The sequence below is a fragment of the Glycine soja genome, chromosome 8, assembly GCF_004193775.1.
Source record: "Glycine soja cultivar W05 chromosome 8, ASM419377v2, whole genome shotgun sequence".
Taxonomy (NCBI): domain Eukaryota; kingdom Viridiplantae; phylum Streptophyta; class Magnoliopsida; order Fabales; family Fabaceae; genus Glycine; species Glycine soja.
Genome location: NC_041009.1, coordinates 323,000 through 343,536, shown reverse-complemented (window position 1 = coordinate 343,536; position 20,537 = coordinate 323,000). Strand labels below are relative to the sequence as shown.

The window sequence follows — 20,537 nt, the reverse complement described above, 5'->3', positions numbered from 1 at the left end:
TAAGCAGGCTCACGTGTGTAATCCGGCAACGATAGCAGCGTCTCTAATGGTTCCCTAAGATTCCTCAAGTTTTTTTTTTCCTGGTTGTTTTGTTAAGATTTCCAAGCATTAGAGAGAAGGAAAAAGAATTAGAGTCTTAATTTCACTGTCTCCATATGAGGGTTTTTTCTCTCTTTACAAACATTAGTTTGCAAATCCCAACGGTGAGAATGTGCATAAATGAGTTCCAAAGGTGGTGTCCAAATTTCACAATGATCCAACAATTAACAAGTCTGCGATCGTAGTTTTAGTGAAACAGATTTGAGTATATGTGGAAAAAGAGAGAGTTTTGGGAGAGAAAGTAAAGAAAATGAAGTTGAGAGAAAGAAAAAGTGTAGAGACCTATAAACTGACTTAATATGTCTCTATTTATAGTTAGGGTACTTTCAATATATTATTTACTCTATTTTTTTTATTTTATAAAAAGAAACTCTATTTTATTGTTTCATCGAATAAATAACCAATTAAAACATTTATTGTTTTCTAAAACATCATTTCACTTTATTTATTTTCTAATACTATGAAACTCTTATTTTAATTAACAAAAACTTTTTTCTCTCATTTATTTAATTTCTAAAAACTATTAATTTTTAAATAAAACTCTTTTTATTTATTTGACGAAAAATGAGATGTTATACCACCCAACAAAGAAAGTGGTCAATTTAGTTCATTCAAAGAATAAGGTAGGAACTGTTTGGTTTCCTACTTTTACTTTAAAAAAAAAATGTCACCTTAATTTCACTTTGTTTCGGATTTCAAAGATTTGCATACAACTAATGAAAATAAGATGACACTTTTGTTTAAAAGTAAAAATGAAACCAGCAAAGGAAAAAAATAATTTTTTAAAAGTAAACAAGCCCTTAGATTTACTGTGAGTAGGTAATACCATTTTTCTTGACATAATGATCATTTTCTTAAATTTAGATAGAATAAAAAAAGACAAAATTCTGTTAAATATTTGTGCAATCCTCGTTGATAAATATCAACCTTGAACCGCTTTCTTACGGTTGTTCAGAAACGACTCATGGACTTGAGAGATCTAAAATAAATTTAAGAATGATATCTTTTATTTATTCATAAAATAGTTTATTAAAATTATCATTACTTTATTTAAAATTTATTTTTAAATATAATTTTATAATAATTTTTTTGAGGTATAATAGTACTTAAAAAAAATTGAAGTTTTTTTTTTAAGACCTAAAGTCCTTACTTGAGTTGAGCCGACGCCGCGGTTGTCAAAATCTGTATCTTGTGTTATGTCAAAACCCAATCCAATTGAGTTTTTAAGTTTTTACTTTTTCTTAAATACGAAGCCCAGCAACTTTTAAGTATATATTTTGAATTTACCTTTAAAAATATAGGATTGAAAAATGAAAAGAAAAGAAAAAGAGTTTGGTTAAAAAGTTACGCGGAAGCAGCTGGACCTCACCAATAATTAGTGTTTGTGAGGTGTAGTAGCCGCCCTCAAGCTTTGACTTTTTCTAGAAAGAAACCCCTCCATTCCGATCAACAGATTTTTCCATATGATCATAGTATTGCTCTATTTAATTATTTTATCAAGAATGCCACCAAATTATTTTATCAAGAATTTCTCGCACACTTGGATTGGCCTCTACTAACACAGTCAAATAAAAACGACAACCTCATTCAGTGTTGCACTTGTTTCTATCAAAGATGCATATAAAAATAAAAATACAAATTATTTTGTTTCATCATTCCAAATTGGCTTTCTTTGGCAGTGAACCTATGTGCACCAGAAATTATACATCGTCATGTACATACATGCTTGTTCTAAACAAGAATAGCGGAAGTTAATTTTTTACAATTCATTTATTTATCTATTATTGCTTTGGCCTCATTGTTCAACTATTTTCTAAACTCCTGATGTATGACAAGGAATTCATTAATATAATAAATCAGTTTACTTTTAGTGCTGGTTAAAACTCAAAATTTATGCGAATAACGACTATGCATCAATTAAGTAACATGAGTGAGAATTGAGATTTGAAAAAGAAATGCGGTTGGATTGCGAAGAAAGGAGACATTAAGTATAATTTTTAAGTTGTGGTTTGAATGAGTAAAGTGACGAGGAAAATAAACAACAACAACAATAGTCTAATGCCACCTAAGTAAAAAGTAAACACTATAATTTTGTCATACCGTATTATGTAACACTTAAAAACTTTTACACAAGTAATGCATATCAATATTAATTAAGAGTTTAATATCTAAGTAATAATATATAATAATTTTATAATTATAAATTATTATTTAAATTATTTCAAACTTATTACATATAAAAAACCTTTTTTCATTAATGAAACTATAAAGAAAAATAATATATTCTTATTTTTAAAATTAAAACAAGTAACCATGAGATAAAATTGCTTTGAAATTGACAAATGGAGAGAGTCAAGCATGAAAACATTGATCCTCCAACCAAATAAGCTGTGTTTGGATTGACAGTAACACTGTTCATTTGTGTTCAACGTTAGTTTGGAGGAAGCATCAACTTTTTTATTTCTGCCTCAAAACTTTGCTTACCATATCGAAGATGGTCAGGTCTGAGATAGCAGATCAGCCAAGAGAAGTATTTTAATTTAATTTAGCAAAATTAGAAGAGATAAAATTAAAATATAAAAAATTAAAAGTACAGGAGTTGAAAACTGAAAAGGGTTTAGATTTTAGAAAGTTGGAAAACGTGACTAGTTTGACCAGTCTTGTTTGTAACATTAGGCAAGCAAGCAAGTAGTATGATAATAATAATAATACTACGTCTCCCTTTGACCATAGACATTACATTATCAAACAACCCATTCCAATTCTCGTGAACTCCATTCCATTGCTTCTCTTCTTCACAAATTCCATTCCTAGAGAGAGAGAGAAGCAACAACATCATAATCGGAATTTGATTGAATTCGATTTGGGTGATGAGCGCGTGAAAAAAGAAGAAGAGGAAGAAGATGGCAGGGAAGAAAGGGGTGGCGGCAGAAGACGCAATAAGGGCCATTGGTTTAGGTTACGATCTCACAAACGATCTCAAGCTCAAATTCTGCAAGAACCACTCCAGATTGATCGCTATCGACGATGACAACCTTCGAACTGTCGAACTCCCTCCTCGTATTTCTATCCCTAATGTCCCCAAATCCATCAAGTGCGATAAAGGTGACCGCATGAGATTGTGCTCCGATGTCCTCTCTTTTCAGCAGGTACTACAATATCCCACAAGCTGTGAAAAAATGTTACTTACAAGTTTCTAAGTTAATTTAAAAAGCAAATGTTGTGTTTTTATATAATAAATATTTTTTTAGCAACAAAAATTGTTTTTTTTTTCATTTTTATCATGGGTTTTAAGTGTAGAAAATATTTTTTTTTTAAGTCAAAGGTTTCGTGTTGTTGGCCAAATTTGTTCATGTGGGTGGAGGAGAGGAAGGACCTATTCAGCAAAATAAAGAAAAAGGAAGGACCTGTTTATTTTAAAACTCAGTATAATTAATTTTGATAGAATTGAATTTAAACAGTTAAACGATGTGTTATAGCTGGAGAATTGTTTGTGAATATTTGCCAAACAGGCACAAAGTTGCTTGTGTCCAGTGTCCATGTTGAAATGTATATATTTAATAAATAAAAAAATTTCTCTGTTTTTGTTTTGGAAAATGGTGAATTACACCCCATTTCTGGGGAGGGTGGAAGGAAAATGAAGAGGCAGATAAGAACAAAAATTGAGGTGAAAGTGAGATGTTAGAAAAAAATGGATGTATGATAATAATAACATTTTTGTTTTAGAAAATCAAAATACTTTGGCATGTCTGTTATTGTTATTATGTTGTTGTTGAAGAGTGTGGATGATTGCTTGTTTGTCTGACAAGGCATATGTACCTTGTTTTAGATGTCAGAGCAGTTCAACCAGGACTTGTCACTGTCTGGTAAGATTCCAACGGGCCATTTCAACACTGCCTTTGGGTTTACAGGAGTTTGGCAAAAAGATGCTGCCAATACCAAGACTCTTGCTTTTGATGGTGTATCCATCACACTCTACGACATTGCATTTGAGAAAACCCAGGTAGTTCTTCATGATCATGTCAAACAAGCTGTTCCTTCGTCCTGGGATCCAGCTGCATTGACCAGGTACTTCCTTGATTCACCAAAATATAGTATAGTGCATAGTTGAAGTGTTCAACAAGGATCTAGAAAGAGCTAACTATATAGTGAGAAACAGAGTCCAATAAGTTTATGCTAATACATACAACCCATCTTGTGTCCTCTGAACTCTGACACCACTTGCAAACCCTTTACCAAAGGTCTTGCTACTTACTGCTTATAACATTTCCCCTACAATCGTAATAAGTGTAGTGTACACATTTAACTGCTTTGCCAGTCATTTCCTTTAACAAATGCACTTGCAATGTTTGAGTTGCAACTCATCTTCAGATCTTTTCATTTCAGATTCATTGAGAAGTATGGAACTCATGTTATAGTTGGGGTGAAAATGGGAGGAACTGATATAATCTATGCAAAGCAACAGTACTCATCTACTGTCCCACCTGCTGAAGTACAGAAAAAATTAAAGGACATGGCAGACGAATTCTTCATTGACAAAGCCGGACAGTATAACAGTATTGGTGGGAGGTTTAATGCAAAGGAAAAGGTTTGAAGCTTTTCTAGTTCAAATTTATTTTTATTCTCTTTAATTTTGGTAAATGCTATAAGATTACACCTTTTGGTGATGGGGTTTGTGAATACATGGAGGGGTCATCAAGGACTTTCGTATAACTATTGGACTACGTCAAGGATACGTGTGACAACCATGTCATAAGTAGGATCCAATGGTATCTGATTGTGTACTGCATCAAGGTCCCGATTTGAGTCCAGCTAGAGTAACCACCATGAAAAACTGACAGCGTTGCTTGTAAAAAGTTTCTGCATCAGTAGTAAAGGGCATAAGAGTAAAATATTCTGCGATCAAGCTTACCAAGGTATGCCTTGGAAATTTTGACCGAGGCTGGAATGCTTGATTGTCGCCCGAGCGACACTCATATGGATCCTAATGTTAAGCTTCTTCCGGGTCAGGGGGAGCCTATGGAAGACCAGGGAAGATATCAACAACTTGTAGGCACACTTAATTATCTCACTGTCACCATACCAAACATCACATTTGTTGTCAGTGTGGTGAGCCAACCCATTCTTGAATGCTCTCTGTGATAGTCATTATGATGTTGTCACATGTATCCTTCGATACATCAAGAATAACCAGGCTCTGATACCATGTAATAGAAGTGTTTGGTGTAATTGTGTTGTGTCAAGTATGACCACACCTGATCTTTATTAATTGGAAATAGAATATCAGATTTCTATATAATAATAGATACAAGATAAACGTATTCTCACAAGATCAAATAAAAATATTAGGAAATGAATCCAAATGACCTTCCTATTTATTTGTGGTAAAACCAGTCCGCTTATTTCACCCAAAAACAAAAAAAAAAAAGTCCACTTATTAACATTTATACTTTTTTCTAAAGAAAATATTATATAGCCCTATGCAGACAGCCATCACAACTTGTATTTTCCTCTTTTTTTCCCCACAGTTTATGAAGGACAATGTGCTGAATTTCATGGATATTCAAGCCCGTTCCTACTATGAATCAGAGGTAAATACATTTTATTTTAAAAGTTGAATTTATGCCATGTACAGGATCCTTTATGTTTCTCCAATAGGCTTGGGCTTAAAGAACTACTACCCAATTCCCTTGCCATTTTTTTTATAATTTAAATTGCTGTGTAACATTTGGCTGATAGACTTATTTGTTCTGCTTTGCTTTTGAAAATTCCTGTGTTTTCCAATGCAAATTTTAATATCGTTACTAACCAGACTTTTCCTGCTCTATCAGTTGTTGTTAGTACTTCATTAATTCATAATTATTTTACTTTTATTCAATATACATCATTGTGTTCTTGACATTTAATCTTCAAAATTGTTTGTTGAATCTGGTACTTTCATGTTGAATACCAAAACCAGCATTTAAGCATCTGAAATTGGTTTGGTGGATCAGTATTATTTGTTTTGCCTCAATGCTTCATTGATTTAATCATTCCAGCCAAGAAATTCATCAAATTGATGTCTTTTTCCGTAGCAATGTCCTCTTCTTCAGTCCAAAAGCAAAATAAATAAATAATACATAGGTCACACAGCAATTATTCTTACTTTTTTCCCACTTTTCATTAAACATTATAGGCGCAGGATATCAAGTTCATGTGCAGGAGGAAAGGTGGAAATGGGAAAAGATTTTTGTCCCATAGTGAGTGGTGCCAAACTGTTCTGTCTCAACCTGATGTGATATCAATGTCATTTGTACCAATTACATCTCTACTTGGTGGAATAAATGGGAGTGGATATTTAACTCATGCCATGAATCTCTATTTACGCTGTAAGGAACTAAGTGTGACTCCATTAGCCATTTTCTTATTTACATTTTGCTTCAAAGCCTGTTGATTCAACAGATACTATGGCAGTATAGATTCATTTTACATATTTTACTTTGAGATATGATGATATATTTTGGTTTGTTAGAGAAAACCCATGAATGCATGATTTCTTTTTAGCATAGTTACCAATAGTGTGCTGTAGCAGTGTGGCAATGCTGAGCAGCTATGGGCTGCCCACCACAAAGTTTTAAATAGAAGTGCATTCTAGAGGCTGTAGAGTGAGGCTTTTTTGAAAACCCATTTTCACCCTCAAAATAGCACCATTTTGGGGATTTTTTAGGGGCAAAGTTGAGACTTCCCTCCTTTTATGGAATTTAAAAAATCCCTAATTGATGTATTTTCCCATGCTTTTATCTACTACAAGACTCCCACATTGTTTGACTAACACCCACCCATTTCCAGCTGTATTTCTTGCGACAATCACCTATTCTAGAGGCTGTAGAGTGAGGCTTTTTTGAAAACCCATTTTCACCCTCAAAATAGCACCATTTTGGGGATTTTTTAGGGGCAAAGTTGAGACTTCCCTCCTTTTATGAAATTTAAAAAATCCCTAATTGATGTATTTTCCCATGCTTTTATCTACTACAAGACTCCCACATTGTTTGACTAACACCCACCCATTTCCAGCTGTATTTCTTGCGACAATCACCTATTCTTTTCTCTACTTTGAACTCTGAATCATCTTTGTTTTGAATTCTGAATCTGCAACCATCTTCGTTCTTTTCTCTGTGCAACACTTACCCTCACTTATTATTCAATGTTTAAGATGTTTTGTATTTGAAATTTGAAATATGAATATGCCTTTTCATTTTGTTTATTTCCTTGACTTTTATTGTTATTTACTTGTATTTTTTTCTTAAAACCTATGACCTTTTATTGTTAACCATGAAGATATCATAAATAGAGAGTACCTTTTAAATTTTTGAGCATTTAGATATGGGCGGAAAAAATTATTTGATCTATATATACAATCAGAATAACGGCCATCCCCATATTTGCTATACCACTACAGTGTTTTTGGGGTCAGCCGCTATGCTTTTCAATAATGTTATACAGATGTTGATGCAACTTTAGTTAAAATGTAGGTCAGGTGTTGAACATTAGTTATGGTATAGAAAACTGGAATGGAAGAACATATTTTTCTTGATTCAATAGGATGATACGCCGAAAAATATAAAGCATGATATTGGGAGCAAAAAAGGAAACAGAACCAATCCTTAATAAAAGGAATAAAAACTTGCCTAATTAGTTTTCTAAGTGAATCCCCAGATTTAAGATATTTTCAGTGGATTCTCCTAATGATCTTATTTACATACTGACCATTTAACAATCTCCCTTAAGCTGACAAATAGATGTCTTCCATTCCCAGTTTGGCAGATCATAAAAACCCAAGCTGTTTAGCCCCTTTGTGTGAACATCAACCAGTTAGTGTTGTAATGGAACATGGGACATGCACACCAGAGCTCCCTCCAACTTTTCTTTAATGAAATGCGTATTTATTTCAATATTCTTTTGTCCTCTCATGCTGCATAGGATTATTGGCAATATTGATAGCTGACTTGTTACCATAAAGCTACATTGGACCCTTCAATTCAATTCTTGAATCATCTAGTATAATGTTCAGCCACATTAATTGACATAGACATTTTGCAATTTCTTTAAATTCAGATTCTGCTGAAGATCTTATATATTTTCTCATTTTCTTGTCTGAAAATTCATTGGGAATGATTATAAGAAAATTATTGTTTGTAACTATAGTTTTGTATGCTATTGGAGATGGTCTAAATATATGCCATAATTGTAGTTCTTAATCTTTGCATTGGAGGTTAAAAAAGCATGTATTGAAGTAAATTATAGCCATCATCTGTTGTAATTTCTAACTGCAGATAAACCAGGAATTGAAGAACTGCATCAATTTTTGGAGTTCCAGCTTCCAAGGCAATGGGCCCCTGTATTTGGTGAGCTTGCCCTTGGTCCTGAAAGGAAGCCACAAAATACTGCTTCTTTACAGTTCAGTTTCATGGGTCCCAAGCTCTATGTAAACACAACACCGGTAATGCTACTTGTTTTATGTTAAACTTTTTGTATCCAGTTGGTTTGTTGTTTTATTCTCCCCATGAATTATTAGATTCTGGGTCTAGTTCAGCAATGATTGGGGAAGGATGAATGACAATTATGGCTACCTATTTTATCCATGAATTAACGATTTAGAGTTAAGATCACCATCTCGTTTATTTAATTGGATATTTTAGCCAAAAGTGAAAATTAGAAATATTGGTATCATATGATGTGGTTTTTCTTTCTCCTGCTCCTGTCTAATTGATTATTACCAAATATTGCCACACAAATGAGTAGATGAACAAACTTCTTTTTAAGTTTTAGTGACTAGATTTCATGTTTCTGGTGGCTGTAATTGCAAATCACTCTCATCAGTTGTCACATACTTTTCAACCCAATATCTGTGGTTTTTGTACCAAAAGTCTAGTTAGATTTTCTCAATAATTTTGGCTGAAAATGTAAACCTGTTTATGACATTAAATTTTGTTGGTCAATACTCAAATAGTTGTACACTTGTACAGATGAAGAGTCTTCTATTTTTTTATCTAGTCATTGAAAAGTAGTCATCTTTTTTTTGAAAGGAGAAAAGTAGTCAGCTATTGTATGCATTATTAGATCTTTTGTACATATGGTGATTTAGACTGACCTTGAACTACTTACGTACAGGTTGATGTGGGAAAGAAGCCCGTGACAGGCCTTCGATTGTATTTGGAAGGAAAGAGAAGCAACTGCTTGGCAATCCATTTACAGCACCTCTCTTCCCTGCCCAAAACTTTCCAACTCCAGGATGAGCCTAACGGGAATGCGTCTAATGACTCTTCAGAACGCAAGTACTATGAGAAGGTCCAGTGGAAGAGTTTCTCTCACGTTTGCACAGCTCCTGTTGATTCAGATGATGACAATGCTGTCGTGACTGGTGCTCACTTTGAAGTTGGAGATACTGGCCTTAAGAAAGTTCTATTCCTAAGACTTCATTTCTGTAAAGTTGTTGGTGCAACCCGTGTGAAAGTACCCGAATGGGAGGGTTCTCCTGGCTTGACCCAGAAATCTGGAATAATCTCAACATTGATCAGCACTACCTTCTCAGGTCCACAAAAGCCACCACCACCACGGCCATCTGATGTAAACATCAACTCTGCTTTATACCCTGGGGGGCCTCCTGTGCCTACTCAGTCACCCAAACTTCTAAGGTTTGTTGACACAACTGAAATGACAAGAGGACCTCAAGATTCTCCTGGCTACTGGGTTGTGTCTGGGGCAAGGCTTTTGGTGGAGAAGGCTAAAATATCACTTAAAGTAAAATATTCTCTTTTGACTGTGATACCTGATGAAGAGGGGGCAAGTTTTTGAAATTATCAAATGAGGGTCGTTGGAAGATAATCTCATCAGGTAAAGTTCAATGAGATAGGCGTGTGTATATATAATATTCTCTGATTCTGATCTCTTTGTACATTTGCCATTACCATTATTTGTGTATACCTGCACTGCGGACACTTTTGGGGAATTCCTTATTGTAGTTTTGGAAAAGGCTTGTGTAGTCATGCCCGTTACATTTTTTTACTGTATGTTTGAATGTTCTCTTATGTTAGTGACCACTTCTATGCAGTAGTTCCATTTAAATTTTACTCTCAAGACAATGAGAGAATATTCATTTTATACCCTGGGAGAGTTATTTGGCGTGTGATAGGATAAACAACTTAACTAAGTATTTATAATGTGAGTGATTATGTATAAGTTATTTATATTATCAAAGAGGGGATGAGACTAAATTATTTTTAAATAAGTTGTAAGTTATTTTTACAAGTTATTTGGAGAACTTATTGAAAAAAATTAAAAATAATTTAGACATATCATAAACTATTATTATAAACACTTTCAGAAGTCTTGTATCATACTGAAAGATAAATTCAAAGTAAGATGTGAATAAGTTGTCCAAATGCACTTTTAGTATTAAACGATAAGTTGCGTTTAAATGTGTTTAGAATGATGTTGAAGATGCATGTATTTGATTTTCATGTTCAATTAGTATTTTGATGTAAAAGTTAATATCAGTTGCTTTACAAAATTCACGTCACGTCTGACCCGAAAATTTTATTCAAACATGCTATAAATCAATTGTCATTTTGAACGGATATTATTTATAAATTTATATTAAATTTGGTAAAAACAAAAAAGTCAAAACCGACATTGAACTGGTCTAAATTGATACGAAACTGAACGAAGTTTTCAAAATATTGCACTATCCTATTTCTTGAAGACTGAAGAGTGAAGAATTGTTGGTATAAAAATATAAAATATATTAATTCGGGAGTTGAGGATGCAAGAAATCAAATATAAATCCAGCATGTTTTCAACAATAACATTGTGATTAGTAAAAACATTGCACAAGATGATTTTGATTTCAAGCAGTAAGCATGATAATGCACATTAGTTAGCCTTGCAATTAACTAATCATAAATAAATAACTAAGAATAAACTTTTGAGTGGGTCCCGCTTTTGTTCTGATCTGACCAAGGCATTTTTCTAATGTTGTAAATTGACTGACTTGATGCAACCAACAACTTTTCTTAGGTCAAAGAAAACATTATTCCCGCGTTGCGTGCAGCGGCCGGCATCCACTTCGCTTCCGGGCACGATTCCTCTAAGAAACGAAAACTAAACTTCTTTATTATTTCGAACAAGCATTTTTTTCCTATTATTTTGTTTTTTTATTATTTTATTTAATGACATATATGCATTTCTAATAAAAGTTTTACATAAGCATTTAATTATCCCTCATCATGTAAAATAAAATTATTGGCTATAATTATTTTAAAAGTCATATTATTAACGACAAATTATGATTGAATGCCAATATAAAAGTATTTTAAACTTATATATTTTGTTTTCCACTTTTTGATACCATTTAAAAGGTAGATGTAGGGAGACAATGATCTATCACATTCACAAGCATGATCAACATTTGAGAAAAATAGTTACCATTTTCGGCTGTGTCAATAGGCATATAGGCAAGGTAACCAAACCAATAATTATACATGTAACAAAAACCAATCGTAAGTACCATATCCTCAGTGTCTATACACTCAAGAACAAAAAAACAGAATCCACTCCGCTCCAATAGCGAGTGGCCACTTCAATCACATTGATACAAGCAAGAATGATTATCACCTCAACAATTTCCTTGGTTCCATATCTACATCATGATGTGGAGCAGCATATCACCAAAACAAAGCACTCTAATGAAGCAAAAGGAATCCAGGGTGCCAAAATTTGGCACTCAAGACTTGCAGCATTTGTATGCTTGTATATTTACACAAAGAAGTCCCATTCGTCTGTCCATGTCTTGCTACTACCCTTTCATTTCAAAGGCACTCAAGAATAGTTGCAAATTATCTGACCACGTCTAATCTGTCAATCACATCCAATGCTCTCTTTTTGTCAATACCAAAATCAATAACAGGAAGCTTAGACAAAATTCTATTAAAAGATAATTCCTTGCTTCTACTTGTTGATGAATAAGAATAACTGCTACTCTTAGTAAGTCTGTCATTATCTGCCATCACACTGTCAAAGTCTAAGCTTTTACTGATCCTTCTTATACGAATTTTATTACTAACATCTTGCAGCATTTTCTGCTCGTCAGTTGTTAACAATGGCGATAAGGCTTTTGTTGATTGTTGATTTGTAGTTTGAAGGGCAGTGCCAACTTGGGACTTTAAGGTAGACCTTGTTTCTCCGGTATCGATGCCAGCTTTACTTTTGACGGCCAAGCGGTGAAGCCATAGGAGAAGTTCAAGAATATAATTTTCTACTTTATCTTTATCGGCATGGTGAAGCGTTTCAATCCGCAACACATCAGCCTTCATGGTCTTCTTATTCAGCTCAGAACTGCAAGAATCAAACAAGAATTTGAAAACAGAAAGGAAAAGCATAAAAATAGATTAAAAAAAAAAGTGGAAACTGGTAAAACATACAAGTTTTTATTTCAAAAGAGAAACAGAAGATTGTTACTTACCCAGTGCTTGCCCACTCCCCTACCCAACCAAAACCATGATGTGCTCTGAGTCAATTTTAGAGTAACCAACCAAAAGAACAAACGGTTTAGTTTGTATAGAAACTAAATGAACTGGTACTAAAAGAAAATTTCTTATTCATCAGAAAAAAAATTCTCAAAAAGGAAGTACGGAGCAGGACATCTTACTTGGCCGTGTTTGTAGCAATCGGAACCAGCCAATGCAATGTTTTCTCCATCTCTTGTTTAATATCTGATATGGTGAGCTGCAGGAAACAGTAAATACACACAAAAAAAAAAAAACTAAATTTATATAGAAATTTTCTACATTGGTCGATAGTAGAAAACTGAAAGCAAAAGAGAAGTACTAATTTTTTTGTTGATCATTATCCTTGTCATTCAAATTATATATGAAGTAGCAATGTATTAGAAATATAAGGAAAGTCCTATGGATTATCAAGTATTGAATGTTAAATCCAGGGTATTAGTTGAGGATTGATTATGGGAGAGAAATTGAGTCTGTTAAATAGGGTGCTGATTGAGGGGTGATTAATCAACAATAACAAAAATACAATTGTATATTTGATCCTCTAAAGGCTTTTAAATCGTCTCGATCTCCAACTTTTTCAGAACAGTATCTTGTCTCTTAATTTTTTAACAGTGGTAATAGGAGAAAATACCAGCAGATAAGACTGTACCTCTTTTACAACATGAAAGCTTGGTAATTTGGAACGCAAGGCTAATTTTATATTAGGAGGCAAGCTCTGATACAGTGCATCCCTTGTATTTGCAGGCATAGAACTGGATCTGGCAACCTGACAGCATCAACAATGGCAAAGTACAATGTTCTTCAGTGCATAAGCTTAATCACACATGACAGTAAGCAGACAATTATTTGAACAACTATGAACTAGAATAATTACACCCAATACAGACCAAGAACTCCAAAGTGATCAGCCGCAAACAAATCATATACCAACTCGCAAATGATAAAAAAAATAAATGTACAGCCTGATAATGCTCAAGAGTCTTGAATAAAGAGTGGCCTAGTTCCCTATTACTCTAGTTGAACTTTTAACCAAAAGATATAGATAAAGCACTGTTTGTACTAAACCAAGTTATGAAATAAACGAAATAAAGAAGAAACACTTACAAGAGTATCAATTTGGAGCACTATATTAGCATAATGTAAAGCAAGGCCTGCAGGACCCAATTTTTGGCGATTGCTGATGGTTCGAATTAATGGTTTATGGTCATCTGCAGGTACCCGTGGATAAACAACATTACAATCATGAACAAAAACACAGCTTTCATTACAAAATTGATTGGAAGAGTAATTTGATGAGAAATCAGCTTAATCTTTCCTTCCCTTCTTTTTCTCTCTTTCAAATATTAAAAACTTCAGAGAACTAAAAAATAAGGGTAAAATGGATGAAATTTGCAGTGGCTATCAATGATATCAAATAAGTTATTCTATTGATAAATAATGATTAAATTAGGTGATAATAGAAGAGTATAATACAGCAAGTGAAGCAAGTATGCCTTTAGGGGTACATACCTGCAGTGCCAAAGGCATTGTTTATCTCCAAATGCAAAAAATGGACTATCTCTACAAGCTTCTCCATAATCTGTAATCCATTAGATTATGAATTATACTCTACTTTGCTCAACTTTCCATGTATGTTATGCTCAAAATGAACACACCTCTATCAATAAAAACATTTTAGAGTCTGTGTCCTAGTTCTTGCATTATACATGGATAGAGAATACAATGAAAGGATAAAACATGTCAAGTAGATGAGAATAAGAGATAATAATCATTCATGTACAGTAGTAATCTAAAGTTACCTCCTCCAAACTTCTGGACCAGAGTGACTTTTTTTTCAAATGTTTAACTTGCTTCTTTTGACTTTTAAGTTCTGCCCTCAAGATTGAAAGGCCATCACCTACATGATGAAGAGAGAGAGTCAACATTTTATACATAACGAATTACCTATAGAAATAATGTACATTATAATACAGTCAAACTTCTAGGTCAGAGTGACTTTTTCTTTGAAAGTGCATTATATAATAAGCAATCCATTGTGCCTTCATCACATGCTCAACAAGAATACACAGTGCAGGCTCCAAAAAAATTCAAATAAAATATCTCCGAAAATCAAAAGAAAGTGCTTTGGTAGCTGTGACCTGACTGAACAGTCATACACTTATTCTTTAATGGGGGTCACTTGCCATAAGATTACTTACCCAATGCAAATGACGGCATTCAGAACAGAAAAGCCAGTTTATAATGGCTTAAACAAATCAAGCCAAGTTTTTATATCCATTTCAGAATCCATAGTGAATTAATTCTACTCCCTACTTGTTAAGTTTGATAACAACCACAGTAGTTAACATAGGAGTAGTACAAATCCTGGAAGTGTATCAGCCAGAAACATTTGAGGGTGGCCATAAGTAAAAGTCAAGGATAATTTTCACTAGAAATCTGAATAATTGAACAAGTAAAGCAATCAGTTTAATTTATGTGGATCTTAAATCATGGATTCAATAACACAACATTTGGTGATCATTTGCAATATAGCCACAACAAATAGTAGATAACACTATGATATATCTTTCTCCACCATTTCAGAATCAATTGTGTTCAATGAGTCCTGTTCAAGTTTCATAGACTCCACCATCTAAATGCTTATTTTACAATACCAAAATTAATCATCTCTTTCAAATTAAAAGCCTTAATAGAAGTTTGGATTTTATGTCAATAATTGCTTGTCACAAACAAAAATTGCAGATTATGTCATAGGTAGTACTCTTCAATTACCACTTTGAGCTGCACCTGAATTATCATCCTCTTCACGCTTATGCTGATAATCTTGTGCAAATCTATCCAAAGCATGCAACTCATGGTATAATTCCTGAGGCCATAAAAATCGATTTTCCAATTTCTTTCAGACATAAATCCCACCAACACCAAAAGAAATAAAGGCAAAGTTGAATGAATTAAAAAAGCAGGGCAACAAGTTCACTGTGTACAGATACTTTATAAAACCCTGGGTTGTGCACAAGAAAAATAATAGAAGATATTGGAGATAATTTTTTCATAAAAATGTATTGAAAATGAGTCCCATTTCCTTTGCCATGAAATAAACATGAGAAAGTAAATATGAGAAGATACCACACAATGAGCATAAATACAGTTCCTACCACCTCAGCTTATTTAATAAAACCATCAGTATATAAATAAGTATATATAATACTTTCACAATGATTTATGAAGTTATATTCCTTAAAAAATAATCGATTTGTACCTACTCAATCATCACAGAAAGAAAATACAGCCAAGCATCACATTCATTTCATCCCGAAACATTCATGTTACTACAAAGTAGTACTGAACTACTCAGATATATTGATGTCCAATTTATTAGATTACAAGCTTTACAACAGGATGATAATAGAAATTATAGCAGTATAACACCCACAGATTACAAGTTAAACTTGAATAGAGTAATTCCAATTAACTTTGAAAATAAATCATGATACAAATAAGAGACACAAAGTAGGAATAGAGAAAGTGGGGGATATGTAACACAGGTATAACAAAAGTAGTGAAACATCTTTAAATCAATTTCCTCAGCAAGACATCTTTGGCAAATAGTACAAAAAAATAAATTTTGGTAAAAAAAATTCCAATTAGGAACAATTAATTACTCAAGTATTTAACAATATTCAAAGAGTGGTTAAAATGTAACCATTTAGTGATTGAACCAACCACTTGAGTGTTTTATTTTTCAAAATAAATAAAAACCATCTTTTAGTAAAGAAATACACTCACAGCTGTAAACTGAACCATAGTCATCAATTGTTGCATTAGTAATTCTGCCTCCTCCTTTGATTGTCTTTGAGAATTAAGTTCTCTACTAACTCTAAAATTTACAATAAAAGATGGGTCAGAATGAAAACATGAAAGGCTAAAATTTGTTTTCCTGTAAAGCTGAAAACTTAGATGAATTGAGTGAGTACAATTCATATTACTTCTCAAAGTATCGGTCCAAGTTGTGCCACTGAGGATCCTTTGAACGATTTCCAAAACGAATTACCTCATCAGAAAAGACTTTCAACTCATCCCTGGAAACATAAATCATAATCACACACAGTTTAGCATTTTATAAAGTAGTGGTAAACTAAAATAGTTTAAAGTTGGCCTTGTTATGAAACAGAAGCCCCCCTAGTTAGGAATTTGACTTAATTCAATAGTTACCTTTTGTCTGCACCAACAATCTTTAGAAGTTCATCCGTATCCTTTGATACTAAATCTTGCACAGCCTCTAATTGAAGCACCTCTTCTTTTAAATGCTTAATATTTTTTGTTGAAAGAGATTCCATAAGACTAAAACCCTTGACAATAGTGTTTGCAACCTCAAATGCTAAAATTCCAATTTCATTCCCCTTTGTCACAGCTCCAGATACAAACCCACCAGCACTTAAATTTGTCATACTGCTCCCCAGAGTGTCCAAAACGTCAATACCAGCTCTGCCCAGGCGTAAACTCACCTCTGAGACCTGAAATGGAAATATCTTAGTAGATAACTTCAATTTTACTACCCTGTGTTAGTCTATTTATCCCTTTTCTACTTAAAATAAAGGGACACTATAATGAAGAGTAGGCAAGCATGTTTGCAGTGGTAAATTAAAAAAAAAGGGGGGGAAATGACTAAAAGCAAATCAAAGCAGATTCAACCAGTATAATGAAGATGAAAAAGACAGAGAATGTGATGTTCAGAGACTAGACGGGAGTACTTCAACTTCAAACAATCCAATGTACTACTAGTCCGCATTCATTTATTTTAGGACATTGGTTACTCAAACTTACAGTTTTCTCTTATTATTTCCATCGGCAGGATTTCTGTATAAAGTTTTGCATTTCATAATCTTCAATTATTCTTTACTCTAAAATTTGGAAAAATAACCCCCCATCCCCCCACCAAAAAAAAAATAAACAACAAAAACATATAAAGGAAGTATCTCAAAAGATCATCAAGTTCCCAATATAACAAATTCAACAATAATGATGAAATCCCCAAGATGGATAATATGCTTTACACAGGCAAAGCAAAAAAACCCTAGTAATGCTACTACCAGAAAACCTAAGCTAAGACTCAAGTAAACATAAACTGGGTCAATTAACCTGTCCAGAAACTACATATCCCAAGACTCAAACAACTGAGTTCAGAAATTCCAAGTTAAAAATAATATATAAAGCCTAAATCTCCTTAATTCCCAAATTATGAATGTATCCATCAATCTTAAACAATACTTTCTCATACTACATTTCTCCTCTCATGTTGAAGAAGCTCCTTGTTGATTTGAAATAAGGACTTAACAGGAGAGTGTAACAGGTGGCAGTGGAATAACCAACAATGAATTGATGAAATTAGGAAATAACAGAAAAGTGAAACAAATGGTGGCTGAAACAAAAATGGCAATAGGTGGTGGAAGAAGCAATGCTAAAATCACCTTCGAATTACAAGATCAGTGGTTTGCTAATAACATTATCTTAAACAGCAATCAACCTTCGAATTACAAGAAGTAATGTGTTTCTAAACTTGACATAGTTGTTCCAAACATGCTTTTATGAATTAAGTGACTGCAATTTGAATGAAGTTTGTCTCTAATAGTAAACTGAAGAACAGCAAGAATAGTTAAATGAGTGAAAATCTCCAAATAAACTCAAATACTTAATATTCATACTCCACAACCCAATAAGGCTGCCAACAACCCCAATACTGATTAGGACAAGCAACCTAACCTAACCTTAAGACTCAAGTATACATAATCTATGACATTTGAAATTCTTCATCACACAACAATATAGCGTCTCCATTCCACAACGTCCAAAACCAATCCTCCTTGTATAAATCCCATTCCCTAAAAGCTATCCTTTCAATCCGAATCAAACGTGTAACATAAACTAACCAAATTTTCATTGCCAACAACACCTGAGAACAAAATAAACAAACAAATAAAATCTAAAGTAGTAGTTTAAGGACATCTCTACTTTCACCCGGGATCTATCTAACACAATCCACTAACAACTGCAACATGTTTCATGAGTACACCAGGCTTCTGGTAGACTTAGATTACTGATTGATCAGTTCACAAATTAAGCAAGAAACAAAATGAAAATGTTACAAAAAAAAAAAAAAAAAAAACAGATTGGTGAAACTGAACAAGGAGGGAGAGAAGCCAAAAAAATAACCAACCTTTGCCACAGCATGCCTTGATTTTACTGACCTAGACTTGTGGGGAAAAGAATCATTAAACCGTGGGATTCCATCATAGAAATCATCAGAACCATTCCCTGCAGCAGCATCAGCTTCTTGTTTTTTCTTGTCCACTCCATGATCCCCTGCACTTGTCAAATCACTAGGCATGTTGGTGGACTTGTGGTTCTTACCATCAGATTTATGGTTATCAGAATGTCCATCTGATTTAGCAAACACCTTGTCACCTTTCACAGACTTTGAACAAAGACCCCCCATATCAAAAACTCAATCTTTGTACAGAAAAAAAAAAAAACTCAAACTCCTCCTCTAGCAGCTCAGCTCACCCAAATCAGGAACTGATATAAATTATAATAGAGCACCCTTTTATTTGTTGTGTTCAATAAAGAATTATATAGCAGTAATAATTATAAGGAGAAATAATAGGTGGAAGTTTGAGTAAGGGAAAAAACATTGCAAGTTGAGAAGAAATTAAACTGTTCCAAATAGAGAATAGAAGAGAGTGGGAAGAGGTATGGGACTGAGACAAAGATTGAAACTTTGGGAATAAAAAGTCCACCCTCAACCTCTCTTTGGTTGCTAAGAATATATAATATAATTTTCTTTTATTAGTAGTATTATAATAATAAGATTAAAGATGGAATAGAAGAGAGGAAATCATAATTTAGTGTTTTTGATGAGAAAAGAAGAAGAGAATTGGGCTGAGTTGATGACAATCAAAAGCATATGAATGAGGCGGCGATTTAGTAGGTTAAGGAGTAGGCAGTAAGCGAACGCTACTCTCTCTCTCTCAGATTACTGCCTTGGACTACCAACATTGGAACTGGTCATGTTCAACCTTGTCGCTTCAACATAACTTTAATTATAATTACTTGACACCAACAAAACTGAAACTAATTACTTTATTTGTGTATCTGTTTCAAATGAATATTGGTAGCATAAGAAAGTTGGTAAAATACACTCTTTCTTTTGAGCTCAATTTATGTTAAACCTTTGGATTCGTCTCAAAATTCATGCCACAACAAAATCAAACATGCATTAAATTATGTTCATTTAGTTCTCTAAAATCAATTTTATTTTAATTTTTCAAAATCACATGTCCGAGTGTTTATGAATTTGAGTTTCTTATGCGAGTGGTCGAAAATTTGAATATAACTCGTGTATGTAGAAAATTTGGAGATAATCCACTTTTACGAACCTTCGGATCATTCAAGAAAATTAGTCTTTTTTGAATGATAAGAAAAAAATTAGTCTAACTGAAGTCGAAATAATCCACTTTATAATTTTTTTTTCATTAAAATCATAAAAAATTCCTTATAACTTTAAAGTTGTGTTAAAAAAAAGTAAAATCGTAATTTTAATAGTTTATTACTTTCAATAGTAAAATCATAAGTTATCCTATAACTTATTCCTTTTAAGGTATTAATTTAAATTTTATCCTCATTTGTTAATTTTGAAAAAAAAATTACTCCTTTCCGTAGTTTCGCCCCTATATGATATTCGCTTCATGGTTTGAATTATGGAAGTGTAATGTTATATTTTTCAAAATTTTTATAGTATTTTTATAAAAATAAATATTAAATAAAAAGTAAATATTTAATATTTTAGAAATATAAATTATTTAATAAAAATATAAAGGTATTATAGGAAGATTGAAA

General features: G+C 33.1%; 2 protein-coding genes across 3 annotated transcripts; one reads left to right on the top strand and one right to left on the bottom strand.

Annotated features, from left to right (window-relative positions):
- The first annotated feature begins 2,818 nt into the window (after nt 1-2,818).
- On the top strand, nt 2,819-10,239 carry LOC114420947 (MACPF domain-containing protein At4g24290-like). The gene is made up of 7 exons (XM_028386665.1): nt 2,819-3,248; nt 3,929-4,167; nt 4,486-4,687; nt 5,628-5,690; nt 6,275-6,467; nt 8,412-8,578; nt 9,250-10,239. The coding sequence occupies exons 1-7, from the start codon at nt 3,003-3,005 to the stop codon at nt 9,931-9,933; spliced, it is 1,794 nt and encodes a 597-aa protein (XP_028242466.1). The 5' UTR covers nt 2,819-3,002; the 3' UTR covers nt 9,934-10,239.
- A 1,301-nt stretch (nt 10,240-11,540) lies between these two features.
- On the bottom strand, nt 11,541-19,707 carry LOC114420945. Of its 2 annotated transcripts, none has more exons than XM_028386663.1 (12): nt 18,859-19,707; nt 16,857-17,158; nt 16,631-16,723; nt 16,431-16,521; nt 15,417-15,510; nt 14,444-14,541; nt 14,154-14,223; nt 13,749-13,852; nt 13,294-13,410; nt 12,785-12,861; nt 12,599-12,643; nt 11,541-12,471 (listed from the first exon to the last, which is right to left on the bottom strand). In XM_028386663.1, exons 1-12 carry the CDS (start codon nt 19,135-19,137, stop codon nt 11,973-11,975), a joined length of 1,869 nt encoding a protein of 622 aa, XP_028242464.1. In that variant the 5' UTR covers nt 19,138-19,707; the 3' UTR covers nt 11,541-11,972. The 2 variants fall into 2 exon arrangements, with proteins under 2 accessions (XP_028242464.1, XP_028242465.1); XM_028386664.1 differs by having other exon boundaries at nt 15,432-15,510.
- Nucleotides 19,708-20,537: the final 830 nt, after the last annotated feature.